General features: G+C 37.2%; 1 protein-coding gene across 6 annotated transcripts in view; it reads left to right on the top strand.

The window, feature by feature from the left end:
- The window catches only part of RBM33 (RNA binding motif protein 33), a 103,698-nt gene that overhangs the window by 13,647 nt on the left and 76,314 nt on the right, over nucleotides 1–13,737 (top strand). For all 6 annotated transcript variants that reach the window (XR_010425511.1, XM_064638243.1, XM_064638253.1 and 3 more), the window contains exons 3-6: nucleotides 3,593–3,641; nucleotides 5,599–5,675; nucleotides 7,740–8,040; nucleotides 9,165–9,275. Coding sequence is in view for 5 of the 6 variants with exons in the window: in XM_064638243.1 (XP_064494313.1) it covers nucleotides 3,593–3,641; nucleotides 5,599–5,675; nucleotides 7,740–8,040; nucleotides 9,165–9,275 (538 nt within the window). In the remaining variant the exon portion in view is untranslated. The remainder of the gene's footprint in view (nucleotides 1–3,592; nucleotides 3,642–5,598; nucleotides 5,676–7,739; nucleotides 8,041–9,164; nucleotides 9,276–13,737) is intronic.

Below are 13,737 nucleotides of genomic sequence, written 5' to 3'. Positions count from 1 at the left end.
TTCCTGCAGCAAAGCTGTTTTTAATAGGACTTGACAGAGGTTTTAGAGTATTTTCCCTAAGCTGAGACTCTGAAGCACACAAGGATTCAGTTTTAGGAAAAAGTTTTACTTTATGTATTTATTATTACCTGCATATAACTTAAGATAAATATCAAAAATGCAGTTCTGCAGCTTACTGAAATTGTAAGAGAAGTGATTCCAGGTGCAGAGCAGAAGATTCCAGAGCTTCAAAATTTCAGAATGTTTTTTGTTACAGCTATATCTAGTAGAATATTATTTGCATGTGTCGGAATATTGTTTTTAAAATATTATTATTCTTTTCAGATTGCCAAGCTGTATTTGGAAGTGTTAAATTCTGCGAGTGTCTTGGCAATTACGAATGCTGTACGTGGATATGTTGTTGCCTAATGTAATTGCTTAAAGTTTTAACCTACTGGCCTAATTCAGTACAGGACAGTTTATTGAAGATGGAAAAAAGGCTGAATGAACGCAGTAGTCTTGGGGTGTTTTAATCCTTCATGCTTTGTTTTGCAACCTAAGTATTGTTTTGGGGGGAGCTGGAGTTCTGCTGTTAATCCCACATAGTGATCAACCATCAGCTCTTACTTTGTTGTTACTTGACTGAGTCACATCCCCCAGTTATTTAAATAATTTTGAATTTTCAGATATCTGTCCTTTCTCAAACACTGGAGGTGATAACTGATAGTTGGAAGGCCCCAGTAATTGGGATACAAATGTAACATTGCTCTTGGAGAATTTTTCCCATTACATTTTTTCCACAAGTTCTTTTCCTGAAACATTTATATCCTTGCTGCTGCTCATGTTTAATGAGGCATGTTCATGAAATTGGAGGCCACAGAGGGCCACTCTGACGTCTTTATCACAGGGTGTTCATTTGTATATGTATTTCTTTAGGTAACCCAAAGCTTGGGTTTGGAAAAAACCCTGCATTTCTGGTGCTTTCCTTCGAGATGACAGGAATGATTTAGTAGTTGACTTTTGCTCAAATTCACTTGTTCTGACCCTTCTGAGGTTGCTCATTTCTCTATGCTGGCAGAAAACTTTCCACTGGTTGTTGTCTGTCTTTTTTATTATTATTGTTTTATTATATTTGTTGAGCTGAATTTATTCAATGAAGGGGATGTTAGGTATTGGAAGTTGAGGCAATGTTAGGAAATAGGTCTGTTTCTTGTGAAACCAGTGGACTCTTATATTACCTTAACTCAGAATTTCCTAGTATTGTGGTTTGGAAACTTTTGTGTCTTGATGATAGTGAGGCTGAAGTGACTGTGAAACTATCACAGATGTGTACTTTTATTCCAGGTCAGATTATTTTATGTGGCTTAGTGTGGTAGCAAATTGCAACCATTCATTTTTGTCTGTTTTTGTCAGCTAGTCTGAGATCTTGTAGTATCTTTGTTTTGCCTGCTTTGTGTTTCTTAGTTTTTGTTGTTTTTTTTAATGGTGGGATTTAGTACTTCTGGTCCTCTTTCTGAGAGAGAACTTCAGATATGGCTGTTTTAGAAACCTTGAGATAGTACAGCTTTACCGTGCAGGCTTTTCACTGTTACTTTGTTTATTCAAAAAGTTATGGTCATTTTTCTTCTTTTAATTCATTAACGAAACTACTGAATAACATTGAATATTTTTAGAGGTTTTGGACGGCATCCTGTAAAGACTTTTGTTTCTGATATAAGCTTCATTTATATGCTAGTGCCAATTTTTTTGACTGCTAAGCAATAAGGCAAAGCTTCAAAAATCTAGAATATGTTTGCAGTTATTTCTATTCATCAAATGTTAATCTTTTTCTAAAAAATCACATCGAGGATGTTTTCCAGTAACATGTTTAATATCCCTAACTATGTTTAGAAAACTAATTTCATCTTTTACTTTCTTTTCTGTTTCTTTTCTTAATCTGAATGTCTTACTTGTTTTTTGTCTTCGAGTGCTGCTGTAACATCTTACCATCCTTTGGAATTTCTCTAGTGTAGTTTTATTAAAAGCTGTCAGTGGTGGACCATAGTGCTGGGAAATATTTTCAAACCCTTTGGTGCATTTGTCAGGTTACTGGCAGTTGAAGAGATTAGTGATTTTTTAGAGACAAAATTGAAGTAGGAAATGCTTCTGCAACCATTTCTGTTAGGTAGAGTTTCCTGTCTCTGAAATAAAGGGCTTAAATTCTAGTAATTTTGCTCTTTGGAATGTGTCATATGTCTTCTGTCCCAATTTTTGTTTAATTTACAAGTGAGCACAAAACAATTGCTATTTGTTAATGTTCAGTCGTTCCTGGAAATATTTGAGATCAGTAACCATGGATAAATTCTGTGTACTGATAATAATGTCCTATTTAGGGCTGATTTGGTGTATCATCTGTTCTTTCCTAGCCCACAAGATTTTTATTCCCCCTTTCCACCCCCATGTTATCTGTACAATAATCAGCTCTGAAAGAGACATATCCATCTGCAAAAGCAACTCTTAGCAGTTATTTATGTCTTGGAAGTGCCTCTCCATTTTCAAGTATTTACCATATAGGCCTAAGAAACTCTTATAGAAATTCCTGTTCTGTTCCTGTAGCACATTCTCACTTAGGAGAATTTTGTTTTTATGTAGTATCTAAGGCATAGTGGTTTTGTTGGTTTGGGGTTTTTGTTTTTTAAGGTATACAGGTAGAAGTAGTGTCAAATAGCAGCTCATATTTCAATGCACTGGCATCTCATTTAAGTATTGACATGCATATTCTACTACATACATTTGTCAATAACAGCTGTTTATTATAGAACAGGGGAATCTGTTTATTCCTGCCACTAGATAATTTTTTCACTGAAGGAAGAAGAATGAGATTAATCAGTTGTTCTGAAGTTCAGCTAATCTGGAGGGTAGTTCTTTGTGTTGAATCTTATTTATGGGACAGTTGCTACGTGATGGCAGAAGTTTTGTAAGCCAGGTATTTCTGTGCTTCCTGAATTCTTGGGCATGAGTATAAAAGTGGTGAAACATGCATTTGATTTTGTCACCCTGTAGGTGTCTGTTTGACCTTACCCTCAGCTTGACAAGGAGGCAGTAAAGTATTTAGGGAAAATCTAGGCCTAAGCCTGACCTTTAGGGAAGATCCAGGCTCCCAAGCCAGCTGGCCTCCCAGCCTTCTTGCTCAGGTCTGTCTTGGGCCACATGGTGACCTGTAGACTGAGTTTTGCCCACTCTCACTTGCTTCCTCCCTGGGGAACTGGAAATTAGCAGTTTGGACAAAATGGCCCTGAAATGTAGGATCTAGAATAATGGGGACCTGGCTGTCTGGGTTTTATCTGGCTGTGCCTGCATTTTGGCTGGGTTATTGTGCTCTGTTTGGTTGTAGAGATATGGAAAGGAGAGCATGTGGAAATGAAATGACTGTGCAACAGCAGAGGTAATATGTATGGTCTGTTATTTCACTGAAAATAGGTATCTGTTTTTCTTGAATGCTTTGCTAAAAGAAAGGGTTTGTGCAGGCTTTGTAGCAATTCTCCCTAAGTCAGTTTTTTAAGGCATGTACCCTGTAAGGTGTTTGTTTCTGTTTTCTAAGGTTCAGCTTCTTAAATTTTGTACTGTTTTCCAGTGAACTTGATGATGACTTGCTTGGAGAGGACTTGTTAACTGGAAAGAAGGTAAGAAATGTGCTTTAAAGTGAATTGTTGCAGATATTAAAATGTGAATGTTGTTCGACTTACCCACTTCAGGTGTTTGGTTTGACCTCATATATTTTACGGTCACCTCCCCAAAGCCTGACAGCCACAGATACCTGAGCTCTGCCCTATTGCCAGAGCTCTCTGCACCCAGGGTTGTGTTTCCTTTTGTGAAAAACCTCCAGGTGAGGCTTTTTAAAATACAACTTTTAGAAAAACTACTTTTTTCTGAGATAGTATTTCTCCTCATAACACACAGTCCAAACAGGGGATGGTTCTCAAAATGAATTTCCCTGTAGCTCATATTGATTTTCAACAATTAAAAAAAAAAAAAAAAGGAAAAAAAACACCAAAAAAAACCCCAACCCCCCAAAAAACCAAACAAAAACCCCAAAAAACAATGAGGCCTCCTGAGTGCTGATTAGCATGCTGGAGAATTTAATGCAAGTGCCGATTTCCTGGCTATTAAAAATTACTTGTCAAAATACCAGCAGTATTTACCAGAGAGTAAATATTTTTATTTACTCTCTGAATCAGTGATGTCTGTTAAAGATTACACTCAGTGTGCACAATCTGCTGTTGGGTTGTCTGATGAGTAGGTGGAGGATTTTCCCTTTTACAGTGAGGGGAAAAACATGGGAGCAGCTGGAACCGGATAACACAAACAAGTTCTCACCATGTCTGCTATAGACTCCTCATGCTGATAACCATTTCCAATGCTGAACTCTGTGAAAAGAACTAAATGTATGTTTGGGTTTGCCAGATATCTGCAGGAGAAGACAGGATTCCTGTTTGGAAAATCAAACTGGCTAGTCACCTCTTTTTATATTTTATCTGCTGAATGAACTCATTTAGAAAGTAGTTTTTAAGGTTTGGTTGGAGATTAATAGGTTTGTTAAGAAACCCAGATCTCTTAAGAGTTGAGTTTCATTTGATGTAGTTTTCTATAACCACAGTCTATTTGTTGCAAATAAGCTTCTTGAAACTATTCTGTAAGTATTCCCTATTAAAGATAGGAAGTTCCTTAGTCTCATGTACTGGTTTAAGAAAGAAAATAAAATTCCAAGATTATAGGGATTGCAGATGTGTGTTATGCAGTTATCAAAAACATAAACAGTTAACATTGTATATGTCTTTGTAATTGGAATGCTAGTTGATAAAGCTGCCTGCTTATATTAAAAAATATGAAATTATCTGTGTGAATACTAACTAATACTGGATTCTCCAGAGTATTATTTTTTCTTGTGCTTTTTCTATTCTTTTCGGTTTGCAATGTTACAGGGCAGTATCTGTGGGTATGGACACATATGGTGGGGTAAAAATACATTTCTCAGAAAGTTTTCCCTGAACTATTTATGCTAAACTTCCTTCTACTTAATCTCATCCCAATACTTCTAGATAAATCTACCTTCGTATAACCTTTCTGCCTCTTAAGGGGTTGGAAATGTTGGTTAGCAAATCTGCAGATATCTCTTCTGAGTGGGTAATTATTAAAAAAAAATAAATGAAACAACTTTATATCCTTTTCTCCAGTCTGTATCATTGCTCTCTAGAACTTAAAAGTAACTTCATGCATTTTCTTGACTTGCTAATGCATCAATGTCACAAGGCCATGAACTAGAGCTTTTTTCCTTCCTGGTCTTAAGCGAGGTGTCATCTTTGGCTGTATTTGAGAATGGAGCAGTGAAAAATGTCGATAGATAGGCAAATTTGAGTTCTGTACATTTCCATTAGACTACCAAAGATGTATTTTAAGATTTGTTGTCTTGTGGTTTTTTTTCTTATCAAATTAGGTCATTTCCTTGAAGGTATGGTCTTAGTCTGAGATGTGTTTTTCATAAAAAAATACTTAGTATTCAGAACTTTCAGTAGTTTCAGTATTTAGTTAGTTAAAAGTTTATATCTTTTATATTTATGATTGACTTTTTCTGAAACCTAGAATCAATCAGACTTGTCAGATGAAGAGCTGAATGACGATCTTCTGCAAAGTGACAATGAAGAGGAACAAGAATTTCGGTATTTCTTTCCTGAATCTTGTTTTGGATAACTCAAAGCTACTAATGGCTACTACTACTGATTACTGATAACTACTAAACTAAAGTTATTGTTACATGCTTAAAATGGTTTTGGTTTTTACTTAGCCAGTTACTTGGTGATGTATATCTAATGTACTCAGTAGCATTATTTGCATATCAATAACATTATTTTTGGTTATTTCAATCTCAGAAATTTAACTCAAATCTATAAAAAGCTTATGAGAAGAAATGGTGTCATCTCCCATGCATATAGAATTCATTATAAACACTTAACAGAGCTTTGCTGTTTGCAGCCTCAGTGTAGTTGTGAGCTTCCTTCTCCTGTGAAGTCCTTTTCTGCCATCTTTCTTTTAAAAATATCTTGCCTTCTAAGACCCTGAGGAGGGGAATTGCACATTTGGCGAGGCTTGATTTGTGGCTTGTTTGTGTACAATTACACAGCAGAAAATTTGTAACAGAGTTTATAGGCTGGAGCAGGTACTTCCAGGGGAGTTCACTGAGGATCCTGCCCTGTGAATACTCGTGGTGATACAGCTCCACAGCTGAGTTATGGGCATCACAACTCAAAATGAGTGTCTTGTCATTTTTACTTTTTGAGCTGGACTGATGCAGGGGGAAGATGCTTGTGATGCCAAAGTGATGCAATACCACTGCTGCTTTTAATGGCCTGTGTGTTTTTCCAGCTTTTTCTTTACTTGTTGCATGCTGTGCAGGTCATGCCATCTGAAGGGGTATGAATGTATATATACCATGCATTGATATATTGATATCTCAGAGATCTCCTATGTTTAGCCTTAAGTAGTATAAGGAGTCCTGTCATTGTATTGGACTGATGGTGGTGTGATAAAATGCTCCAACCATCCAGCTTGTCCATTGGCTACTGTTTTCCTTCCTGCAGTAGTGAGGGTTGGACTATTCCCTTCAAAAGAGGGAATCCCTGTTGGTCCTTGCTGTCACTTCACTGTGTATCCTCCCTGAGACCCCTGGGCAGCTGGAGTGGCTGTGTAACCACGAGTGATAAGAAAGTATCTGAAGTGTGATAGTATTGCTCAGTGGAAGCAGGTTTCTGTAGACAAGTTTTGCATTTTTAGCAGTTTTATTGGCAGAGAGTGAGAACCTTTCCCTTTTCCTTCTATTTCCATTCAACCTCATGCTTCTGTAGTTGGGAGGATAATGATAATCCTGCATAATGTCTTCATTTTTGTGTTAAATCTTCCCTGTCTTATAGATGCAAATAGCTCAGAGCTGCCTGGATCTTTTTCTCTCAAATGTAGGAAAATGGTGAATAATAGGACTGTTACTTAAAAAAAAATAAAAATATCTTTATTTTCATTATACCCTGAGCCCTGAAATCAAGAAGAGGTTCTCCCCCCTCTGCTTTTCTAACTTATCTGCAGTTGGTTAGTTGCTTTTTTATGTGTTGATGGCACTAGCTGTTGTAAACAGTAAATTCTGAGCTTTGCTTTGCCTGCAGATTATAAATGTGTCAGTTTTTGTATTGATTGTTTTTTTTCAGTGTCTGTGCCAGTGCTGTTACTAAGTTAAGAATGTCTCAGGCATTTAAATTACAGTTATTGACTATGTATTTTATATTAAGTAGAACATTAAATCTGTCATAAAAATATAACTTTGAATTCAAGGTAATCAAGAATGAACAACATGAATACATTTAGTAAAAAATATTTTACTAGAATATTCTGAAAGATTGGGAAAACAGATGCAGTTATAGCAATTTTGTGTATTTTTTGTTAGTCTTGGAATTAAAATTGAATCCAGTCTGCTTTGGTGACAAAGCAGGACTTTTGCCAGTTTGACCTGCTAAACCATCTGGTTCCTTTGATTCCCCTGGTCAAATAGCCTGCAGCTGGTGATAAGCTGCAGTACAGTATGCATTGTGAGAACATGGCATGCAGTCAAATAGTGTATGGGCTATAATTCTGTCCACCAACTTAGAGAACTTATGTTTGTTGGCTTTGTTTTGCTAAATCTTTGCGAGTAGTTGACTGTTACACTCCAACCTCTGAATCCCCTCCCCATCCCACAGCTCTCCAGGTGTCACGGTGAGCCTCAATGCCACATCTGGCATGCTGGCATCATATGAAATCTCTGAGTCCATCAATGATCCATCACTAGAACATGAGTCTGAGTATGACCAAGGGGAAGATGAAATTGGTTATGACAAATCTGAAGCACCTGAAGAATATGCTTCAGAGTATGCAGAGGAAGGACATTATGAAGGCAATGATCCTGAACTGACAGAAGACCAAATAGAATATGGGGAAGAGCCTGGAGAAGAAGATGAAGTGCTAGACCTTGAAATCAATGAACCCCTCGATGAATTTCCAGTGAGTTTCTTTCTATTGTATCTTCAAAGATAACATTGCTTTTCGTGCATAGGGTTTTAGACTGATTTAAAATCTGTTTGCCTCCCTGGGGAGGAGGGGAAATTAGACCTATTATCACTGTCTGCCAGTTTCTTTATCTAGGCTGTGACAAAGTTTGTGTTGACAGCTTGTTTGGCGGTAGGTAATGCTCCTTTGTCATGCGGGAAGGCAGTTGAGAATCATGACCTTGAGGATTGTATCCTTAAGGAAGAAAACAGCTTTGTGTGGTGGAGATACACTGCCAATTGTTAGAAGTACTTAATGCAAAAGCTTTTATCCAGGCTTTAGACAAGATCTGATAAAGTCCTTCGAAGGTGAAAAGATTATTGACCTGCTAAAGACATCTTTAAGGTGCTAATATCCCAAAGTGATTGATGTCCTGCTCGTTCATCCTTTTTGTAACTGAGAACTGTCTAAACCTGAATAAAGAGATTGGAGGTTAGTTCAGAAAATGTCACCTGCATAATTCAATATAATTTAAGCAGCGTATTAGAGAACATGCACTGGCTTTAATTGCTAGTGAAGTGATTTAATCTTAATTAAAACTGTATGTGATCAGTGAGGTGTTTTAAAATACAAGCAAACTTACTTAGGAAAGCTTTTGCTCGTTTTATGTTCATAATTTTTTGGAGTTGGACCTGCTCATATGTAGGTGCTTGCAGAGTGTTTTAAGAATGTTTATATTCTTATGGGGTAAAATCTGATGTTAATGTATATGTGCATAGGTGCATGTTTTCTTTGGTAAGAAAGGACTGCAGTGTTTGCTTCATGAATTTGTAAATGGGAGATGTAGATGTATAGAAGAAGTTGGAGCAAACAGTATTAGATGGTATCTTTATTATAACAATGGTATCTGAGTGAAAACTGCTTTAGTTTTGATGATATTGAAATTATGGTCTAGTTAAAAGCCCTGCTAATTATACTGTATATATGTCATATCACTTATAATTGACAGTTCAGATAGAGACAATACTTTTCTTCAAGTCTGGAAGTCGTAACAATGTAGCCAGACCCCACCTCTCCATGGGTTTGCAATTCTGTACAGTTTGCCTGTGTCTTTTCACCTTCATGTGTTATTGCTTTAGGATGAAGATTACATGCAATCATATAATGAGCAAGCAATGGAAGAACAAGGAGAATATACAGCTGATGAGGAGCTGGAAGAATCCCAGACAATGGCAAATGAATCAGAAGAGGTATGTTGTAAATTTAATGGAAACTTAACTAGTTCTTTTAGAGATTGATTTCATAGAATTGTACCTATTACAGAGTAAGAACTGATGCACTTTGCCAGTGTTGAATTATTGGTTGTATTACTCTTTGTATAAGATGAATTGTAATAGCATCTATATTGTCAGATACATCAGATGCCCTCTCTCCCTTGGGATGAAAACCATAAGGAATAGGCCAAAATGTGCATATTTAGTCTCGGCTTCAACATTAGTAACTTCAGAGGCCTGTTTGGGTAGGAGAATGACAGTAATACTGCATGCTGTGTGTTAAATCTCTAATAGCTGTGATGCCTCACTTTCCAGGTGGATCATTTGTACCATTGGGAGTGTAAATACAGTTCTTGGGTATCCCCTTTTGAGGAGGAGTGTGAGCATGGAAAGTTCAGTATTTTAGAAGGGCAAAGGTTAGATTGTTGTTTTGAAAGGAGTTTTGTTGGGACTGAAGTTCCTGTGAAGTTTATTTTACTTCATTGCTTAGGAGAAAGAATGAGTTCCTTCATTTGCAAGGAGAAAGCTTATGCCAAAGACTGCCACATATACAGTCACTGATTATAGCCCAGAACAGAGGTATCATACCTGTTTTTAATTTGCAGCAAGTTTTTGATGGGGGATTTTTTTTCTTTCCCCAGCAGGAATCTGCTTTAATATTACTTTTATTCCAGTTCTTAATTAAATAGGGTTGAATGGATTACCTGCTGAGAAGTGTAGTCAGAGTGTGTTTCCTCTTTGGAGCTTTAACTCATCAGGAAATTAATTCCTCAAAGACACAGCAGTGTTACTCTATGAAGTTCTTACAAGTGGGTGTGCTGTGATGGTCTAGTTGTATCAAACCTATTTTGGTAAAACAACATTCCTTGGTAGGCAGAGATCTGCACTGAAAGGGGCCACCTGCATTGTTCAGTCCTCCACTATTGCAAGTGGACATCTTGTACCAAATAAACCTTAATGTAGTTATTTGCTACTTCACTAGTATTGAATCTACTCTTTGAAAGAATTGTGTAATGTCTAAACACGTTTTGTTCATTCACTGGATTGTATACACTTTCTTTTTGGCATTTTGGAAGTGGAGTGATGCATTTGGGCTTTCTGCAGCTGCAGTCTGAGATGATGGACACAATGCACATCATGTAAAATTAAATACATAGCTGAGATTCACTGTCAAACTCATGACCTTAAAGAAGTACAGCTTCATTTTTAGAGTACAAACTAATGAGAATTCTGTAATAATGATGTTGTCTAAATTCATCCAATTCAGAATTAAATTCCTTTCATTCAAAAGGTACCATTAATGAAAGTTTTTATTGTTTTCCTTAATAGATCTTTTACAGAATTTGTTCATCATACAGTTTGAGCATTTTGACCACATCTTTATTTGCTTACTCTACATTCTGGCATTATTCTAATGGTTTGCAGATTGCCACAGGTTTTTCTTCCCAAAATAGTAGCATCTTTTTATTCTGTTCTTATTTAATATGTAGCTTATTTACATTTGGCAGCAGGCTCATAATTGTACTCTCTAAATGAGAATACCACTAAGAGAACCTTTGTAGAGTATCCAATTCTTTTTATTGCAAGGTTAGGTGCCACCTCCAGCTCTGAAGAGTGTTCTTTATTTGAGTGTTATATAACAGTACTCTCCCTTAAATCCCAACATTTGTTACTTGTAAACAAGGCTGAAGTTGGCATTCTCCTGTAGAAAAATGCAACACAAGAATGGAGCTGTAATGGATGCAAAGAAATAGCATTATTATCTCCTGATTGAAATTTGGCATGTGAACAACTGAGAGAGAGCTGACAGAAAAGAGTGTTTGGTGTTGTATTTTATGCAGTTCCCACATTAAAACCAAATAAAGCTTCTTTATTAGATTGCATGAAGAAATTCTGTAAACCAAGAGAAAAGCTGACTGGATGAGGAGTTGGAAAATAATGGGAGGAAACAAGTGAATATGGGAAGTTAGACACCTGTTAGGAGTGGCACTCAAGGTGGGAGGTGTGAGGAAAAGGCAGGTAAAGCTTGTGCTTGAAACAGTGCTTAGAACCTTGGATTTTAAATAAATAACACTCCCTGTGGAGCTTCCTTGAAAAATGTAGCACTGGTTCAGAAAATATTTTTGCGTTCCTAAGGTACAAAGCAAAACCACTCAATACCCAGAAATTTCAACAGCAAATAGGTGTGGTAGAACAGTCACATGAGGCATCATGTCCTAAATATTTTTAGAGGAAAAATATCACTAATTACTTCTGTGAAATGTGAATGTGAAAATGAAATAAAAATAAACCCTCCTGAAATTAGAATTTGTGATTTCTTTGTTTTATATCAGAACTAATCTGTGAAGTGTATGATAGGGGATTTGTCACTGCATAAATTTAAACCGTGTCTTGGGTTATGCTGATAAGAAATGTAGAGGACTTTATTCAAGAAAACAGTTCATGAAAATGTCCTACATACTGCTTTTCTTTTGATAGAATACAGGCTTGGGGAAAAAAAGGCCAATGCATCTGTCTGAATTGTTCCATCTGTGTGTAGCCAAAACTTCTGCATTTTAGTACTTTTGTTCAAGTTTGAAGGTGCTACTTGTCAGCCTGGAGGAAAGTGATTAAAAGAGTGCAAATCAAAGCAGCCAATTTTAAAACATATTTAAAGGCACTTAGGTTTATTATTTTAGTCCCATTTTTCATCTGTGGAGTTGAGATGCCCTTGGAATAGGTGTAAGATCCCCTTATCTGCCCTCTTATCTCTTGATCCTCCCCTAGGACTGAGCAATTGCTACTGCTTCAGTGTTAGCCTCTAGTAGATGCCTCCACTGCCTATTTTCTGGCTACTTAATGAATCTTTGTTTCACCTTTGTAAAGTTTCTGGTTTAGCCCCTACAACATCTTATCAGTCTCTGCCACAAAGCTGTCCAGAACACTTGATAATCACATGTTTGGGAGGATCATGCTGAGCAGTGTTTTTTCCTACTTTCCTTGGGCTGTGTTTGCTACCACTGCTGCAGGTGCCTGGTGAGCTGTCTGGGCAGGAGCACTCACTCTTTCTCAGTAGTGGTTCATAGCCCAGCGTGAGGAGTTCTGGTCAGTGACTGGGATTTATGGCATAATTATTTAATGAGGATGGCAGGAACCTCTGACCTTGTGGTAGAAGAAAGGTCGTTCTTTTTCTTTGTAAGGGTCAGCAAAGCTCTTTGGTGGCTTTGTGCAAGGTGTCAAAATGGGAAATGTAAAGCTCCCTTTGAGGAGAGCTGCCAGAAGCCTTGGCTGGCAAGTCCAGTCAAGTGACCTGAAGTGGCCATTCAGGGGCCGTGTATGTACATGCAGAGATATTCATGATTAGCAAGTGTTAAAAGCAGTCCTGTAAGTACTAGTATGTCTTAATTCTGTGTCTGCAGTTGTGTCTTTTTGAAACATAGAATCCCTTTATATACTATAGTCTTGGCAAAACTGCTCATCCTGTTTGGCTGGAAATTGGAAAAGCTCATCTAGAAGTCTTGCATGCTCCAACTGTTGGACAAATTGCAGGGGAAGAGTGTGTGCTCCTACACAGCTCAGCTAACCTTTCCTGGAGCTGTATGGAGAGAACATATGGTTGGCTGTCAGACATGTTTGTGTCTCCATTGCAACTAATACAAATCCCTCAATAACACGTGTAATCAGACTTGGACATGGGTCAGTTAGCATCCTCCAGCACTGCCTTTCCTTGGTGCCTTCTTTTTCATCCACTCCTTTGATTTTTATTTTTCTTTTTTTTGTCTTTGATATTTAATGCTTGTAGGGCTGTTGTTTGTTAATAGCATGACATTATGCTGATGAATAAAGGGAGTCAGACCCAGAAGGCTCCAGAATTGGTATAAGTGGCTAGAAACAGAATAGTGCTAGTCTAGAAAAATTTGAGAAATGTTTTTTATTGTTGTATAGGTAAGTAGTTGTCTTGTAGTCTGTTACAACTTGTATTCTTTTCTTTTTAGAATGGATTTTTTTTCCCCCAGAATAAGTAGTTGTCAAAAGGCAACAGTTTCCACAAGTATTTTCTGTAACATTTCATTAAAACATAGCAGAACTTTTCAGGATAACACGGACTGCATAGTCCTGATTCTTTCTAATCAGACTTTCTAGTCCTGATTCTGAAGTCTGAGCTACACCTAGAGCCTTGCACAAGTAAGTTTTGCACTCACAGATGAGATTACATGACTGAGACCAGTCTTTGGTTAATAAAAACTGTAATTCCAATAGGACTTTTAATGGGCATGGACATAGAGAGTGGATATCTGGGGCTTATGCTTTAAAGTAAAACAGGAGGCTCAGTGTAGTGAGATCAATGTCTTGCAAAAGAGCTGCTCCAGTTCTGACTTCCAAATCCTGATCCTGAAGGGAAAGTTTCTAAAAACAAGCACTGATACAGTAAAATTATGGGGTTTGTGATACTTAAAAC

The sequence above is a fragment of the Pseudopipra pipra genome, chromosome 1, assembly GCF_036250125.1.
Source record: "Pseudopipra pipra isolate bDixPip1 chromosome 1, bDixPip1.hap1, whole genome shotgun sequence".
NCBI classification, from domain to species: domain Eukaryota; kingdom Metazoa; phylum Chordata; class Aves; order Passeriformes; family Pipridae; genus Pseudopipra; species Pseudopipra pipra.
The sequence above is the reverse complement of the archived record's forward strand: the minus strand, read 5'-3'. Positions and strand labels throughout refer to the sequence as shown.